At 39.9% G+C, this 13126-nt stretch overlaps 1 protein-coding gene across 1 annotated transcript; it reads left to right on the forward strand.

The window, feature by feature from the left end:
• Positions 1–942: 942 nt before the first annotated feature.
• On the forward strand, positions 943–10097 carry purg (purine-rich element binding protein G). Its single transcript, XM_068573955.1, has one exon. The coding sequence runs from the start codon at positions 1284–1286 to the stop codon at positions 2382–2384; it is 1101 nt and encodes a 366-aa protein (XP_068430056.1). The 5' UTR covers positions 943–1283; the 3' UTR covers positions 2385–10097.
• Positions 10098–13126: the final 3029 nt, after the last annotated feature.

Genomic DNA, 13126 nt, shown 5'->3' on the forward strand with positions numbered 1-13126 from the left:
CTTCAACCTGTTACAATATTACTTAATTAAGTTTTATTCATGTGTGTGTGTGTGTGTGTGCGTGTGTGTGTGACATGATGGACAGCTGTACCATGTTGATGGTTAATACACCAGTATAATCATTACCTCATAACAGCCAGTGTCAGCTGATTAGTGGATTTATTTGACGGGAATTGTATTCTTGACTTTTGACTCTGTTGATTTCCTTATTTGACTTAAATATAATATTCTATTATACTGTGTGAAACAATAGAAGCGACACTCGGCAGACAGTTTTCTGAGACAAGCCAGACCAAATGACTTCTGTGTCACATTGATCATGTGTGTCAATGTATGTGTCAGTTTGAACACCGATTTCTAAAGAGTTGCAAGGCACATCAATAGTATTGTTTCAGAAGATGATGCACTTTTTCATCAAATCAAATGTTTCCAAACAGATGGCACTCACCGAATATTGCTGTAGGGGCAGTTATTATCTGTCACCAAGCGTTAGTCATCTTTAAATCATGTAATATAGGTTTGAACTGTGTTGATTTCATTATTTGACTTGAATAATATGATATAGTAATTGTCTGACAATAATAATGGGATTAGTACATTATGATGCACACATTCTTAAATACTGAGTAACTTTCACACTTCAAATAACTTGGCTGAATTTATTTGCTTTCAAAGTCATAATTACGAGACTAGGCGAACTATTTGATCCAAACCACTTTTAAATCCCGGTCCTCCACAGTGGGCTCACTATGAAAGGCTGCATGTGTGATCTGAGGCATCTTTCCCTCATACATCCATGTTCCTGTTCAGAATATGTGCGGATTGAGCTCGATGCAGCTGAGGCGAGTGTGTGAGAACCGCCGCGTCTCCGGTTCCTGTGAGCCGTGTCTCTTTAACTGAGGTATTCTCAGGACGGGGAGGGAGAGGAGGGGGGATGGATGGGTTCATCGGGTTCATGTAGTATTGGACGCCGCCTCCTCCCATTTCAGGTTGGCTGCTTCCCTGGCTGCTTCGGTGAAAGGGGGTAGCAGTGAGGCAAGTAGGTGATGGAAGACGATAGAAGTTTGCAGTGGAAACGGCTAAACAGTCGAGCTTGACCTTTTGTTCGGGACACGGAGGCTCGATCAGCTGGTGACTCCAGACTAGCTGCCATTTTTTGGGTCATTCGAGGCATCCGGCTAACTTGTCTGTATGAAAAGAAGCCTGCTGTATTCTCCTGTTAGTCGCCCACTGGGATGGGGGGATCGCTTTGTCCTGTGCTGTCTACTGGCGGAATATAAATCATGATGGCTGATGGATGTTGCAGAGGGATGGATAAAGGCAGGGGTAAGATTGCATCAAATTCTATACCGAGACCCACATATCCACAGCAATATGTCCAGACCGGATCCCAGCAGCAGCAGCAACAGCAGCAGCAGCAGCAGCAGCAGCAGCATCAGCATCAGCATCAGCAGCATCAGCCGGGCAATGACATCCAGGAGTTAGCCTCCAAACGCGTTGACATCCAGAAGAAACGCTTCTATTTGGATGTCAAGCAAAGTGTGCGAGGGCGCTTCCTGAAAATAGCCGAGGTGTGGATCGGAAGAGGCCGCCACGACAACATCAGGAAGAGCAAGCTGACGCTGTCCATGTCGATGGCTCCCGCTCTCCGGTACTGCCTGGGAGACTTCATAGATTACTACGCCCGCATCGGGCTGCGGGGGGGCCTCGCGCCTCCGCAGCTAGAGGAGCACAGCAGCAGCAGCAACGGCCAGGGCCGCGCGCTCGACTCCCGCAGGAGGGCGCCGGAGCAGCACGCGGCGGTGCCTTCTCCCACCGGCTCCGCGGTGTCCGACGACCATGCCCACCGCGTCCTCAAGAGCGAATTCATCGAGAGAGACAACAGGAAGTACTTCCTGGACCTGAAGGAGAACCAGAGAGGTCGGTTCCTCCGCATACGGCAGACTGTCAGCAAAGGACACGGCACCATGGGCTACTACGGCCAGGGCATCGAGCAGACCATCGTGCTGCCCGCACAGGGGCTCATCGAGTTCAGAGACGCGCTGTCGCAGCTGATCGAAGACTACGGCGACGAGGAGAGCGACGACCGCGGCAGAGCCGGGTCCAGGAACCACGACGACAACCCCGAGCTTCCAGAGGCCGCGTCTTTTCGCGTGGACAACAAGAGGTTTTACTTTGACGTCGGCTCCAACCGGTATGGTATCTTTTTAAAAATCAGCGAGGTGCGGCAGCCGTACAGAAACACCATCACGGTTCCCCTGAAAGCCTGGTCCCGATTCGGAGAAAATTTCATCAGGTACGAAGAGGAGATGCGACGGATTTTCTCCTGCCACAAAGAGAAGAGGATGGACGCGCGGCAGGACAGCGAGGAGCAGGAGGACTGACCTTGGCAGTAGGCTTTGCTTTTTGCATGTATTCTAGGGACCGTGTTAATGAGATATCCCTTTGTGCAGCACGCCCTAGATACCCCCGGGACACCGTGTGTGTCCCGCAGCAGCCTCCTGCACGAGACGCAGGGTCCACCTTCACTCTTTGGCTTGTGTCACCAAGGGCTGTAAACCACTCACGAATAACCTGCCAAGAATGCCTACATTAGTTTCAGTGGTAAAAAAAAAAAAAATCCATCATTCTCAGTGCTATGTAATGCACTTTAGCCAGGGCCAACCCAAGCCTATTGACCCTGACCCCCCCCCCCCCCCCTTCTTAACTTGAAGAACGTGCTATAAATTACAGCATTGTGTTAGACTTGAGTTGCATTGAAACATTGAAAGGTGTTAGTAGGAACGTGGCGCCTGCTCATCCTCTTGAATTATTCAGCTCATTGGTAGTTTTAGGACGTGCACATGTGCAGAAACCTCACTGACAGTAAAAGTATCTGAATATGTGTCCAGTATAGATTCAGCAAAAATGGGAGCTAATTTGTAATAACAACTATTTTCATTTTTGAGGCTTAAAAGCAACAAAAGACCAATCCATTTGGCTTATTTTTTTTGGTGGTGGTGAGGGTGGGACAGGGGGGGTGCTAGCCCCAAGCAAGAATTCGCTGCAAGTGCAACACACACCGGCTGCATCAACCGAGCTGTGGACCCACACAGAAAAGAAACAGACGGTCCACATGCACCACACTGCCAGTGTGTGTTGCCTTTCAGTGGACTCCAACTACGACTGTTTCCTACACATGAAGTGTGTAGTTCATTTAAGAAATACCATGTCTATTACAGTTGCCACATTTTAAATACTTCTGCATAACACACACACACACACACACACACACACACACACACACACACACACACACACACACACACACACACACACACACACACACACACACACACAGAGTAGGGGTTGCCATGTAGGGGTTAGGCTTTCACATAAAAAATGATCGGCTTTAGCGTTTGTTTTTAAAAAAACGCAGCAATTGAAGAACATGCACATGACCAGACCAGGTAGAATGCCATGCAGTGATGTAGCAACGTGCCGATCTGCTGCTTCCCTCGCCAGCATCGAGACGAGGGCGGAAGAGAACGTGCTGAAGAGCACCAAAACCAGGACTGATTTTTGACGAGCCTATATCTCCTTTATGATTCTACCCAAACACAGGGTTGTGTTTGTCATATTTAGCTTGGTGATGCATTCAGATACTAATCTTTGATTTCATACTTTCTTTGGACCTCAAACACATAAAAAATAATTGACTTGTGGCCGTCATAGGTATCTGTATGAATATATCTTTGAAAAGACGTCTCCTCTGTCCACCCAACAATAAGTGTGTTGTTGCCACATTATTTACACGGTTCGGTAATTGTAGCCCGACAGGCCAGGTTTACACACTCTGTTTTCTGAAGGAAAGGTATTTTACATGAGTTCCGCTGAGCACACACAAGATGAGCATGTGCAGCTGGTCTTCAGTGGCCCTCACTACTCTGCACAGTCATGTTATTCTTGACAGGAAACAGACCACAGTCATGCCGCAGAGGCAAGCAGCTGAAACACTTCCATCAGAGACAAGCCATCGAGTTGGAGGCAGACCTCAACCGGTTCTTCACTGAAACTTGGAGAAACATAAAAAAAAATTTCTCCCATTTCTGCATAATTTGTCACCATTCTACAATCGATCTTTATGCCCCTTTGACCGTTACTCACTGATAATATTATTTTAAGATGAGGCATGGAAATGAGTTAACTACTCATGTGAAACATCTCACTAGCTCTTACTGCTCAATGTCTTGCTAAATATTGGATTTGATTCTGGAAAATGTGGTGCTATAGAAATGTGATCATACAGTTTCTCTTTGGCGTGTAAAGGGCCTATATTTGGGCCTCCGTGTTTTCAACATGACACACAGAGATGTTTTTAGACACTAGACTTTTTTCCTTTATCTCAGTGAACGCCTCGCTGCTCATTGACACCCGGGCAGAGAAGTGAGTGGTCGCTCCAAAAGGCCTTTCAGTGCTCGTCTCTGCTGAACCCTGTATTTTACCTTTCCCCACTATTTACTTATAAGGATGTAATGAAGTTATCTTAAAGTGTCCATGTCTTACTTGTTGGTTCTTTTTTTGGCTGTGAGTCCTTAAAAGAATCCATGAAGTGCTGCTGCTTCACAAAAGCTTGAAAGAGCCCAATGGTTTGCTGTACATTGAGCTCTGTGTTGTGTGAGAACTGGTCACCAATGACAAAGAACCCGATTCAGACTTTGATAACCACAGTTCTCTGCTCTGCCCTGGATCAGTACAAGGTCTTCCATAAGATCCTTCTGTCAGTAACATCAAGGGCTCACAACCGTTTTCTGTTGTGGTTCAGTAATAGACGTTATACTTATACAAGGCCAGTCTTCCATTAGGACCGGGTTGGTTAACCTCGTGGTTAATTCAATTTAATGTATATCCAAAGCAAAACTCCTTGGGCACTATGAAGTCAACCGTCTTTATTTTTCTGTTCTTTTGTTCACTGTTAAGCTAATGTAACCCAGACTCAACTCACAGGTGTCAGACATTGTGAATGAAAACTGAATTTCTGTCGCAAAAGAGAAACATAAGAGCAGAAAAGTGGTGAGTATAACATGACTAACATGTGCTCTACATTCTGTTTAGTTTGCGTTAACAGCATTCATTATTATTCATAATGATAACAAGCACATTATAATTTCTGCTTTGTTTTTTTATATTAATTATTCATAAATGAGACAGAAAATATAAATTTAGGCAGAAATAACATACTGTACATTCACCTTTCATATTAGATTAAATGGTATAAGTCGACAACAACTTTTAGAACAATACGGACATGCAGGCAGCCTCATGTGGTCGGAATGTGCCCTGCAGATAGAAATGTTAACACAAGGACTATGGAAGAATTTTCTGCTAAACTATTTGCTGACCCTGATCAAATTTCCTGCGACCCACTTGTGGGTCTGGACCCAGTTTTTGGGAATCAGTGCTTTAAAAGATGAGATTAGCATACAGCATTTTCTTGTTTATCAACGGGGCACAGTCCACTTTGAGGTGTTCTGATAGAGTGAATGAATCCTGCTGTGGTTTGTAATGTGGTATTATTCTTGTACTGTGCTCCCTTGTGATTGGATACCACTGAGCTCCAGCACTGAGGTTGCAATCGAGTCCTCTTGTACTTATTCATATTGATATTGATATTAGAAATGAAGTTAACTACTTATTGAGGGCAGTGTAAAATGTAAAAATCATAATGTTAGTCCACTTACTGACTAGTCCTTGTCTGAACAGAAGTAAGACAAAGCACACAGAAGTGTCTGAGTCGGGCCCTTTGTCTTAGTGTAACTCTACTGCGCTCAGTATAATGTCACATTTAATGGTCTTGAGATGTAGTGACATGACTGATATTGGTGTTGGAGGGGGAAAAAATGCAGAAACAGTTCTAAAATATTTGTATTGGTGGCAGCCAGTTCTTGTGATGCCTTTAGGTGCATTGAAGCACAGGACTAGTTGGGTTTGGTGTGTTTGTTGTCTGGTGTAGGCATGACCCTTAATGATCCCGTGAGTTGTTTTATTTTCATATAAATGGAAAAAAAAATATATAAAGCATTGTGGAAGTATAACTCAAAGCACAATTTATAAAAAAAAAAAAAAGACGTGCAATCAGAATATATATCCGATTCTTTACATTGATTTGATTCAGCATTGATAGCCAGGGAATTTGGCTCAAGAGGCACATTGTTCAATCTTTCCTAAGTCGAGATATTAATCATTATTATATTATTATGAAGACGTGATATTTATTCCCTTGAAAGTGGAATGAGAATTCCTTAAAAGGTATAAAGTCATCTGTCTTTTGTATTCCAAATATCACTCCAAAAAGCACTTTAAATAAAAGCTGCACTTTCGTTCCGCTGCTTGCTGATCAGTTGACGTAGAGGGACCATTTCTATCCATGCCTTTGGTATGAAGTGACAATCATGGATCCCTGCATATACAATCTGATGAGCTGCAGCTAAACACAACTCTTATTGTGACCTGTGTCCGTTTTCGAAAGCTTCTTATAGCGATGACAGTTTGGAGTTGAACATCCAGCACATACTAACACAAACGTCATATTACACAGTCATTGTCGGATGTACTGAGACACTAAAGTCTCACTGATTTTTGTGAAGTGAGCACAACATTTGAAGGCCGTATTTGTACCCTGTGGACAAATTCTAGCATGAACGGCATTGCTTGGCAACAGCGCAACTAAGGCTGATGCTTTTTACTGAAAAGTTTAACGTGTAGTCTTCTCATTTAATAAAAAAAAATCCTAGTTCATAGTAACCTCAACAGGGCTGGCACTCCAACAGCGGGCAGTTTGTAAATGCCCTGTCCATCTGATCCATAACCAGCTATCAGTAGACGTATGAGCTGTGTAATGTGAGGCATCAGACCAGTGTTTATACTACAATGGGATTACATTCAGATACATGACAATGATTTAGGCCTTAGTTCTGATTTGAGCCCAAAACAGGACATTGTTCCTCACATAAAAATAGTTAAATTGCATTGATTCTTTTGGTTTGCTGCCAAAATGACCACTGTTGTATCACACACAAATGGAAACTATCTTCATCTGGATGAATGCAAAGCTCCTCTGTAAAAGAGACTATTTCCCCCTCTGGAGCTACTCACTGCAGTTAGCAGATGTTTCATGTTAGGACTTTGTGCTCATTTCACAACATGTCATGAGACTGAGATGAATGAATTCTCAGCTTGAAAACATCTCTTTTTCTTGTTTTAGTCCTGGATACTCCTATCTTTTCTGTAGAATCAAAATGGTGAACTGGGTGTCGACGGTGGAGCCTTCATTTCCTGATTGTTGGGAAATGATGTTATACAGCAGAGCTAAAAAGATTGTTGGGAAAGCTGAGAGAGACTTTGATTATTTGTCTAAAATTTGTGACCCTGACTTATACAAATAACAAATCAACCCCTAATTCTTCTTCCTCTAAAATCAAAATCAATAAATAGGTAGAAGGACAAAAAAGTTTGAAATGCTCTGTCTGTATTTCATGTTAGTCACTTATTTGCGTAATAAAAAGTGGGTATTAAATAAGTTCATATTTGTTATGCTTTTTGTTCCCTTATAGAGAGGAATACTGGTGCTTTGCTTTTATATCCCACTACCAACAGATTATGTATCCTTCATATTACCGCTGAGCAGCTTCTAGATTGGATCTGCAGCAACCCTCTGACCCAGAAGACAAATGATAAGATAACATGGATGATGAAAAAGGAGCGAGTGAGTCTGTGAACTTCTTGCATTAAAAAGATTGCCTTTTGCAACAGCAACCTTGCGCCTTGTGTGCCAGCAGTCCGCATCAAAAAGCGTGCATTCATATAGAAAAGTGACTTGCTAAAATAACAAAAATAGCTCTTTGCAATAAACTGCACAGACTGAAGGGGAAGAAAAACGTGGAAAAACAAGAGAAGATAATGAGCACGGAGCTGAACTTACTTATGTGTTACAATAACTGAACAAACCCACACTGTTCTAAATGAAACATGTAATGAAGTTTAAAATATTTTCACAAACATGGCCTGGGACAACTGGAGCATCCCGTCTGCCACAGATTTCCTGTGTGATTATTCGCAACACTAAAGGTGCACTTTCTTTCAGCTTATCTCTAAATAAATCGGTCATCTGAATTATTGCACAAATCTTAAGTCAAGGTCCACTGGCTAACTTTGAACTGCATCATACAGTGTTGGGATCAGTGGAAGACCATAACATGAGTATGAGTGAAGCAGTGATAACAAGAAGCAGTTTCACCACACGTTGTCACCATAGCTGCCCTTCCTTGTCACTCAGCAAAGTACAAGCAGCAAGCTGGACATATTTTGGAGTCATCACTTTGGAGTGATGAACACCATAAATACTAATTTCTTGTATGGTCTTTTATGGGCTGAGAGGAATCAATCTGTCAGTGGATAGAGATCCATCCTAGTTGGACTTTGATGAACAACTTGATGAAGGAAGATCTGGACTATTAACAAGGATCTAATGTTTCCAACCCTGACGCCTTAACGCACCTTTACAAGTTGACTGTATCTTTGCTTATTGCAATTCTGTCTTTTATTTTTAGCAAATGAGAAATTATAAAAAGGTCCACTGGTAGAAACTAACAGAAAACTCGTTCTCATTGGATTGTTACTAGACATCTGGATGACATACCATGATGAAAATGATCATTTTACAACAGTGAGCATTCAAAGAAATGAGGTGGGACTTGTTGATGAAGTGTCTGTGTATATCTGTGGTTGTGCAGGTAGAGTGACGTGAACGTGTGCACACTGAAGAAGACGTTCTGGTTTGTTGTTTTATCATCAGAGTCTTGGAGAGGGAAATATAGACATGTCGATGTTTGGAAATCATTTAAAGACCGTTTGAAGTGAATAATGAAAATATGAAAAGGTGTATATTTACATAAGCGTAATGTAATACATTAGTGTGTCCTAATTCCTGTAAGGTAACAACAAAACACAAGGAACTTTTGTACTCCAGCACTTTCTTTAATGTGTACTGTATTAGTTCATCCTCTACATGTAAAGTACTGTATGAATATTCATTATTTGCCTTGTAATGTTTGAGCAATGCTACGTTTAGAAATGGTAACCAAGAAAACAAAGTTTTTAGAGTGTACGCATGCTAATGGTTGGGTCCCTGTATAATAGGAAACTATATGAAAAAATGGTGCTATGGTATATTATATAAAGGTGCTTTTATGGACCCCAGCTGAATGCATGCAAAGAGGAACTATTAAGAGAAGAAAACAAGACAAAAGTGATGTCCTACTGCTGTTCTCAAAAGAGTGCTGCCTCCCAAAGATTTTAGAAATGTGGAAATTCCAACTTTCTATTTGTAAAAATGCAGCAAGTTGGTATTCCAACTCGTCTGACAACATGTCGGCCGGCTCTGCAAACCTGAGCACACAATGTTTCTTTCAATATTCTCCAAACATATGTTTAGTGTTTGTTGGCAAGTACCATCTGAACTCGGTAATTACAATCTGCCAGCAGGGAATTATATCTGACTGAACACATAGTAGCTGGCAGATATCCTACCTGATCACAAATGCCGAAGTCTAACTGTAAAGGTCATCGTTACCAGCATCCACAGCTGTCGGACATACCAGAACCAGGCTCCAGAACCAGCCTCCAGACTGAATGTTTGTAGCCCTGAACCAGGGTGATTAGATTTGAAAATTAGCCAAGTTTCATGAAAGCAACGTAAAAAAACAACAGTATTTCAATCTAAAGAAGATGGTTCTGTTTTTAAGAGAACAAAAATGTCATGTCTATTACAGTTACACTGCCTTTGTGACAAAGACCTAAAAGATCTATAGACAATCTAATGACATCGATTTGTACTCTTAATTCTTCCGATGTTTATGTGTTTAACTATTTCTTTTCATGTTGCAGAGTTATAGGACAGCAAATATCAATATAGTCTTTGATGGGTCAAAACATGTTTGAGTTTAGAAACCTTTGTGCTGATTGTTGCTGGAAAAGAATTTGGAAAAAGAAAATGTGTATGTTTATTGGTTGTATTGATCATCTTTCTTTTTATGTTCATTAAATGTTTTACAGGATTATCAATGATTTCAATTGTTTTTCATTGTAAGACTCTAGCCGGGTGGACTGGGTACCGTTCTGTTTCTGAAGTGTAAAAAATGTAGTAAAATGTCAAAGGAAGATTCTAATTGATTATGAAATCACAACATAACGATCAGAACAATGTTGTCATCCACGTTTTCAAGGTCAAGTATCATTTGAAATTTTTATAGGTGCTTTACATCATTTTGTTAAATTAAGGAAAACAGTAAGGAAACAGAGGGTGAAAGGATACAACAGAAAATATGTTTTTGTCAGAACATAATGATGAATACTTAATATGTTTTCCCCAAAAATATATTTTGTGATTCTCTTAGAGATATAGTTCTTATATATAGCTCAGACATATTCTTTAATAACTAACCAGTTGTTTTCTTATTATTATTCTTTAACAACTAAACAGTTGTTAAAGAATACGTCTCCTTTCAATTAAATTTACTTAGTTTAGCCCAAAATCACAAATTAGCCTCAGAGGGCTTTACAATATGTACACATACAACATCCTCATATCGAAAAACTTAATAAGAAAAACTTAATAAGTACAATAGATGTCATGTGTACAGAATGAACAACAGAGTAACAGAGTAATAACACATTCAATGGATATAACAGACATTATTCAAATAATGAGAGTAGTAAGCAGAATAATGATGGAAAAATTACAACTCATAATAATAACGGCAGGAGTGGATAATGTACAATAATGATAATAAAAGCAGCAATGGTGTTGGAAAAAATACCATTATTGTGGCTTACAATAATAATTGCTAGTTAACTGATTATAAGTGCTATCAAAGAGGAAAGTCTTAAGTCTCCTCATGAGGTGACCGTGCCTGCCCACCGGACTGAAAGTGGAAGCTGGTTCCAGAGAAGAGGAGCTTGATAACTGAAGGCTCTGGCCAACAACCTACTTTTCAAGACTCAGTAACGCCGCATTCTAGTGGGGTAATATGGTACTATAATCTCTCTAGTGGGGTAATTTGGTACTATAAACTCTCTAGTGGGGTAATATGGTACTATAAACTCTCTGGTGGGGTAATATGGTACTATAATCTCTCTAGTGGGGTAATTTGGTACTATAAACTCTCTAGTGGGGTAATATGGTACTATAAACTCTCTAGTGGGGTAATATGGTACTATAAACTCTCTAGTGGGGTAATATGGTACTATAAACTCTCTAGTGGGGTAATTTGGTACTATAAACTCTCTGGTGGGGTAATATGGTACTATAAACTCTCTAGTGGGGTAATATGGTACTATAAACTCTCTAGTGGGGTAATATGGTACTATAAACTCTCTAGTTGGGTAATATGGTACTATAAACTCTCTCAAGGGGTAATATAGTACTATAAACTCTCTCAAGGGGTAATATTAAAAGCTCTCGAGTGGGGTAATATGGTACTATAAACTCTCTAGTGGGGTAATATTAAAAGCTCTCTCGTGGGGTAATATGGTAATATGGGCTTCTTAAGATTTGAGGGTGCATCACCAATTGAGGCTTTGTATGTGAGGAGGATTTAAATTTGAGTGCAAAGCAGCTAATAGAGGAGTTATGTGATCTCTCTCTCTCTTTTTTTTTTTTTTTTTAGCCCATTATCTGTTTTAAGGACTCATCTTAAGAAGAACTCTGATAATTCCAATAGGAATTAAGAATATGGACCTGGAGAACGGTACACTATAACAAAAATAATTGCGTTCCAGGTTGGGTAAGAAAGACCAAGAATAAGGCTATTTAAATGCATTATAATTAAATTTAGGTTGAGGGTTTATTATAAAGCTTTAGTCAAAGTTGGCTGCTACTCCACCTCCTCGGTCGATTTTATTATCTATCTGCTCAACAAATGTTGTTGATCATAAGAAAATAATAGAAAAAATAATGGAAAATACATGATTTCATCACAATGTCAGTTCATCAGTTAATCTAGGACAGACACAGCACTATATATATATATATATATATATATATATATATATATATATATATATATATATATATATATATATACACACACAGCATACATTACATACATGTAGATTTCATTTACTGTTCATTTGTTTGATATTTGATATTTCTGGAGCATTTTGTTTTTGTGTATTTCAGAATTTAGCTGTGTTTTTTTCAATAAAATATCTTGAAAGCATCAATTTCACTGTATTATTACATAGACAATTAAATAATCAAACATTTAGCTGAACCAGCTCAACACGTATACATCTGTTCAATAAACATCTGTTGTTGTGGCTTAATATAAGTACAACTGTAGCATGATATTAAAATGTAAATGTGAATGTATATTCTTCCGACCAAAGCTTTAACATTACTTGTCATCATTCACCCATTAACACACTGAGGACAGGAGCTACCATCAAGGTACTAACACTTGATCTGAGAAAGTGTGAGTCACTGTGATCACTAGAGGTCCTTTAACATGCAGCCATAATAGACATCCAGAATATGATGCAGTCTGTTGCAGCACAATGAAACATTTACTGTCTTGTTGTGCTGCAACAACACTGTCCACTAATTTAGTGGACAAACACAAAGGTTAACAATCACTCACACACAGATGTGTGGAAACACACACACACATACACACACACACACACATGATCAAACACATAACCTGAAGGTTTATACCTGGCGGAGATAAAGTGTGGCATTGAACTTGCATCATGTCAGTCATTATGTTGATCGCAACTTGTCAATTACATTTGCATAATTACAATCAAATATATTCTTATTTTCTCTCTCTTTTAAAAAAAAGAACATTTGAATTGGTAAAGATAGAAAAAAACAGATGCATCAGAGGGTAATGATAATATTAATACTAATATAATAATAATGACACTCATCCAAATGAGCAATCTGAATAATTTGGTGACTGATTGACAGTTTGTGACTTTTCCCTAATATTGTGGAGACATTTTCTGTCTAATGCCAATGCTAGTGTATACAGATCTAGGTGGCTCGTGTTGCTTTCATTGATTTGCAAACAAAGCTACATTCTTA

The sequence above is a fragment of the Clinocottus analis genome, unplaced genomic scaffold (assembly GCF_023055335.1).
Source record: "Clinocottus analis isolate CAN_PGR_092001 unplaced genomic scaffold, fCliAna1.0.p SCAF_13, whole genome shotgun sequence".
NCBI lineage: Eukaryota > Metazoa > Chordata > Actinopteri > Perciformes > Cottidae > Clinocottus > Clinocottus analis.